The sequence below is a fragment of the Haliotis cracherodii genome, unplaced genomic scaffold, assembly GCF_022045235.1.
Source record: "Haliotis cracherodii isolate W230 unplaced genomic scaffold, xgHalCrac1.p SCAF_6, whole genome shotgun sequence".
NCBI classification, from domain to species: Eukaryota; Metazoa; Mollusca; class Gastropoda; order Lepetellida; family Haliotidae; genus Haliotis; species Haliotis cracherodii.
The window spans coordinates 50,302,309-50,308,628 of record NW_027266319.1 but is presented as its reverse complement, the minus strand read 5'-3'; the positions used below and the strand labels follow the sequence as shown (position 1 = coordinate 50,308,628).

General features: G+C 38.9%; 1 protein-coding gene across 1 annotated transcript in view; it reads left to right on the top strand.

Annotated features, from left to right (window-relative positions):
* Positions 1-827: 827 nt before the first annotated feature.
* LOC139446080 (glycine receptor subunit alpha-4-like) overlaps positions 828-6,320 on the top strand; it is a 28,458-nt gene continuing 22,965 nt past the window's right edge. Inside the window, exons 1-4 of the mRNA XM_071227357.1 lie at positions 828-978; positions 3,172-3,239; positions 4,199-4,419; positions 5,738-5,820. Of these exons, the coding sequence (XP_071083458.1) occupies positions 828-978; positions 3,172-3,239; positions 4,199-4,419; positions 5,738-5,820 (523 nt within the window). The remainder of the gene's footprint in view (positions 979-3,171; positions 3,240-4,198; positions 4,420-5,737; positions 5,821-6,320) is intronic.

The following is a 6,320-nucleotide window of genomic DNA, read 5'->3' as shown; positions in this document are numbered from 1 at the left end:
ATTCACATGCAAATCTTGAACCTTTACTATCTTTAAACGCTAGCTGATGAGTACTATAACGAAAGAACAACGCTATGACACGCTAGATAATAGTGTCTGTGAGAGCATTGGTAATACAGGTTAACCTGGCGTAAAACACTTCTTGGTTGGTTGGTTGGTTGGTTGTTTAACGCCGCACTCAGCAATATTCCAGCTATATGACGGCGGTCTGTAAATAATCGAGTCAGGACCAGACAATCCAGTGATTAGTATTATGAGCATCCATCCACGCAATTGGGATCGATGACAACCCGATCCCGTTAGTCGCCTTTACGACAAGCATAGTCGCCTTTTACGGCAAGCATGGGTTGCTGAAGACCTATTCTATCCCGGAATCTTCACGGGTCAAAAAACACTTCTAAGTGGGGCGACAGAAGAAAGTCAATTATACATAAATGATGGGTATTCGATACCAGCAATAGAAGTAAATTATTTATGCCGTTTCTCAAGCATGACCAGGACTTTGAATAAAACCATATTGACAATATATGACCTTAATCCGCGCTCATAGAATTGGCATATTTCGGGATCATTTGTGTGTATGGGATATACAACATGCAGATGTGTTGACTTTACAGTTGTTGATTATGATAGAATGCATAGCAACATCGATCGCCTGAATCAGCATTAATGCTTTAACTATATGCTCCACGTAACGGTGGTGATGCGGCCTTGTGTATTTTTGTTCTTGGTGTTGAAGGGACCAGACGACCATAGGTGCCGCAGTTGAGAACTTGCCCTGGGCTGCACATGTTGCACGACAACTGACGCTCGTGCTGTCGACCGCAATGCGTTGTCGTGTTCTCCACGTGTTTTTCATGAGTCTCGTGTTGTATCTCCCGTGGGTCAAAGGTGGGGACCCCTCAAGAGAACGGGCAATCTTGAATCGTCTCCTTAACTCAACGTATGATGCGACGATTAGACCCGAGGCAGCGGAAGGTGAGATAAAATGTTATCGTCATTTTGCAAAAAAAAATGATGAATTATCAAATATTGAAGAGTGGTCAATTTTAAACTTTGTTATCCGAGTACTTTGTGTAGAAATAGACATTTTATGTTAGTTTTTTTCGCGCGTTCAGTTTCTAACAGTATTTCAGTTATAATTACATAACGGCGAATAGGCTTGAGGAATGATAATTGTAATTGAGGCCGTACTGTTTAAAAAACACAATAAGAACAATTTAATGATGCTGACAATCCAAAGGTAATATTCAAGGCGTATCTTAGCACATGGTCTTAGTATCCCAACACGACTGAAGGAGGTAACTCTGCATACGGAATGGAAGAACAAATGGCCCAATTTTTGTACCAGGGTATATGTCGTAGTGGGTCTTTCATCGATCGAATATACTTGTAAATCAGATTTTGATTAAATTTATCACTTTGACTTCCTACACTGATGGTTTACATCCAATGTTTATCTCTCAAGGGAGTGCCATGGAAATTTACTTAACACGTTACTTTTCAGAATGTCCAGTGAACGACATTTTAATGATTGGTGCTTTACAATTATAACTGTCAAGTAGACCATGTGACCATCTCCTTGCAGACCTTATCAGTGCAACAATTTTCGCATTCATTTATAGTCGAGTAGGAAGATAGGGTCCCCAGGCATCCAAAAGATATATTTTTTTAACTTACGTTTTTTAATCGTTATAGTTGTTACTGAATGATTTTTTATGTTCCCAAGGCGAAATAATGTCCCATAGTGTCCATCGGTAGCCATATTGGATTTGCGGCGAAAATCTTTAATCGGTATAAATGTTTAACTGTGCATGGTACATAAATATATACGACTATTTTTGTGTGTATTTTTAGCATGAAGAAGCGATTGAAAGGGGTATTGTCATATTTTAATAAAATATGAAGTTTTGTATATTAAATCACGAAAAACCTGAAAAGATCAAAGACTTGCAAATATCTATCTCCATGCAAAGCAAATTCATATTATTTGTATGAAATCTGGAAGGAACAGTATTTCATTTACTTAAATTGATAGCTCTTCGCAAAAATATATTTTTGTTCTGAATCCCACGACTTGCATAACTGATCACTCGCTTCTCTCCGATTTGGATTTCGCCCATCTTCCCGAGGCAAGGGAGTTAACCGAAGACCACAGGGCCCACCCTCTGTGAAAGACGCTCTACCTCTCACGGTGGAGGTCCTTGGCATGTGGTAGCAATTCTATAACGAATGAATGGCATCCGATCTGGGTGGATTTTTACAGGGCAAGAAATGGGGGAATGCATGTGCATTTCAATTTACACGGAAATCACGTTTATCGGGTTACCATGGCCGTTGCCGTGATGCGTTTGGGCGATCGTTTTTTTTTCATCTGCTTTGTTTTTTTATCATCAAATTTCATTTTTCTGGACAAGGTAATGTTAATTTGAGAAACTTTGACAAATAATAACCCAGATATTTGAATGACAACTTTTCTTGCAATATTACTTAGGGTGACGTTTCTTTTGCGGTTCAGTATATTACTAGAAACTAATATCTCCCTTACAATTTAGGAAATTTTAAGTTAATTCCGAGTTTTTATGAGTATATTTGCTTAACCCTCTCATTGGAGCGGCATATAACTTGGGAACATTTGCGTGATAAGCTCTATACAAAATCACCCATGTCTGCTGTTAACCCAGGAAATGTGTTGCAATCGAAACCGTTTTTTCAAAGCTCCCTCGTGTTTAAGAAAATACTAATGAGAAACTTTTAAACACCAGAAAAAAAGTTAAATATATTATATTGATATATTCACCATTAGGACCTTAGCCAGATATAGTTGAGCAATATCATATTTGTTTATATGAATCCGAGGATGTCGAGTGTGTTTGATCTTGTATATTAGGGATTGACGACATATACAATGTCTGTTTGTTTTTGTATATCCGAGGTGAACGATATATACAATGTATTTGTTTTTGTTTATCCGAAGTTTACTTTCTATTAAATATATGCATGATTCTATATTTCTAGGTTTGGCAATATACAATGTCTACTTCTTATACATGTATATTGGTTATATATTTAATGTTTGATTGTCTATATCCGTAGTTTACTGTTTATAAAATGTTTGTGTCAGTCTTCCCAGGGCTGACAAGATAATAATTCAGCGTATGTTTGTTCAAGGCAAAGCAACACAGGTGCTGGTGGACATGACCTTGACCTCGCTTGGACCTGTGAATGACATTCATATGGTGAATATTACAATTAAACAATTTAAGGGAATGATATGCTCATTATGTTATCCAGGTTTATAAAGTAAGTCAATTAATAAAAAGCTAGAATAATTGTCAATAATCATAAGAAATCTGTACTAAAACTGAACGATACCGACTTAATCATAAGCATGCGTTTATTAATCACTATCAAATAGTGATGATACCTGGTGTTCGCGAGGTCTTCAGATCGTGCCCGACCAGGGGCACACGTCACAAACAACATCTTCTCGAGTCAAGGGTGTTAACTGACTATAAAAGTCCAGTTTCCATCCTTGCCAAACTAGGCTGGTATTATGGAGTTAGATTTTGGCTGGATTAACGAGTCTATGCATAGTCCAATCCAAATCGCGCAACGAAATCGAAAGCCGGTTCGTAACCTGCAGATTTCGGTCGATTGCAGGATTTGCAAAGCATCTGCACCGCCAACTCGTTGTCAACAGATATTTTCCAAATCTTTTCATGTTTTAAATCAAGGAGTTTACGTGATTGGGTGCACTTCGCGATGTAAGACTCGTTTAATCACAATATACATCTTGATTATCGTCTGTACTGGGCGCCGCCATTTTGTTTGATACAAAGGCAAGTGATACGAGAGGTGGAATCTGATTGGTCCATATGAGAGGCACAGAAGGGATATAACTCGTAATAGCCGCTGGTGGCGCTACGTTTGAGCCCAGGAATTCCAGCCTTGTTCGGCAGGGGTGGAAACTGGACTTTTAAAGTCAGTTAACTCTCTTGCCTCGGGAAGATGCAAAGGCAAGTAACTTGTTCATTTGAAAAGGCTGGTGCTGCTGCAATGACGAATGATTTCTTACAATGCAAACTTACGACATGTCTCACGAAACGAAGATAGCAATGTCACACACATTTGATAAATGTTGTTTTCTCCCATTCTATAGAATATATCAATAAGTTGAATTTCATTTTCATTGTAGGAATTCAGCGCCAGTTTCCTCCTCCGTCAGGAGTGGCGAGATCCACGCTTAAAATATGACGATCTGAATAAAAGTATCGTTATCGGCGAGAAACGTCTGGACTCGCTGTGGGTGCCTGACCTGTATTTCCCCAATTCCAAACGAGCAAGCAGACATGAAATCACAATCCCAAATATCTTGATTCTTCTGTCTCCTGACGGAACCATTTTGTACTCGCAAAGGTCAGTGTAGCTGTGGTGTTTGCTTCTTAATAATGACGAACAGACTTGGGATGGTCCAGATAGGTTTAATGTATAAAACAAGCATGGTCAATCGCCATATTACATCCCAAAGTTGCATAGCGCTCGGGAGCGTTTATTGACATCCGCTCTAGGGAGCAAACATTATAATGGAATAAATGGAGGCAGATAAATGAATACATCAGTAGCCCAAATAGATTGTATTTAGTATTTCATTATACCCAAAGAATGAGGGGCAAATGAAAGATAGAGGCCAATTTTGGCCCTATGGAAATGTCAAATTTTAAAGATGTGGAAAACTTTCAAATATTGACAATTTTCCTTCCCACACTTGCAGCTTTTGGACTTTTGGCATTACCAAATACGCAAATATTGCTAAAGAGAGTGAATAAGGCAGATTTGTCGCCAAAGGCGCCGCAATTTGCTGTGTAGATTTGCGTCCCTTGGGCACGTCAGAAACCCATGATTGTGGGTTCGAATCCCGGTTCACCCCGATTATGTTTCTAGGTTTGTCAGCACCATACCTGTGCTCGTGGGTTTCACCGAAGTGGTAAACGTCTGAGACCTGCATCACATCGGGCTTTCCTCCCACATTAAGCTGACACGCCGCGATATAACTGTAATACTGTTAAAAGCGGCGTTAAACCCAACTCACTCACTCACTTATGTCCCGCGGGCTGACAAGGACAATTATCATACTTTGTCTTTTCATGATCATCAAGGCACATACAAACATACAAAGGTCATATTATAACCGAGAGTCATCGAGCATTGGACCCAACATGATTTATTCAAAAAATACTGTTTTTCATGTGTATGAAGGGGCCGAAAATGTATTTGCCATTTGCCATTTAATATCAGGCGCGGGTGTCTTGGAACTTTCACTTGTGACGGAACCTGTTTTGATGACAATGTTGTAAAACTTGTCTCTGTGTATAGAACGTTTTCTTTTCACAACACATTCTTTAAGAACACCTATATTTTTCGCAAACAAAATCCAGGCATTCATTCAGAAATTAAATGGTCAGTCCCTTAGACCCGCAGTCAAATTTACACCGGTTCTATGATAATAACTTACGACTCTGCCACAGTTGTGTTTGCCTAGAAACCTGGCGATGGGAAATTTGTATTTGTCGACGATTTACCATTATGATTTATGTTAGAGACGTAATTTTTCTTCCGTATCTGTTGCAAGACAATAATCTGTTTTGGAACACCACAACAAATTTGTAAATCAAGGAACACATTATTAAACAATCGCAGAAGGGGGAAAATAACGACACCTTGTCTCTTGTTTCAGGTTGTCTGTGACGCTAGAATGTCCCATGAACTTCATCAACTTCCCCATGGATAAGCAAACCTGTCACATCGACATGGAAAGTTGTGAGTAAAATTAAAGAAATCATACTTTGAAAATGTTGGGGACATTCATCTTAAGCTACAATGGTTCTACAAGAGCGCGTCAGATGAACCATTGCCCGAACACTGATCCACCAGTATAACTGAAGGATGTGTGGGAACTTAAGTAAGTCAGATATTAGCTTTCGAAAACCATTTGGCTTCATTTCTTCCCCATCTCGATTCGGAAAGTTCGATCTTAGCACAAGAAACTCACACAGAACACATATATATCCTAAATAAAACACCCTTTTTGGTGCAGTTGACATAGTCCTCAAATATAAAAATTCACAAAAATATAATAGCTTTTATTCTTTTTGCATTGGGAACTTCCCGATTTCCTTCATTTTCGAGATACAGAAATAAGATTTTGTGGTCTGTACGCTATGCTTACTCATACCGAGAATTTAGAAGCCTTAAGAATGATTGGCTGATTAAAAGATTCACCTGACGCGACCTCATATGGTGATATCGTTCACGCACAG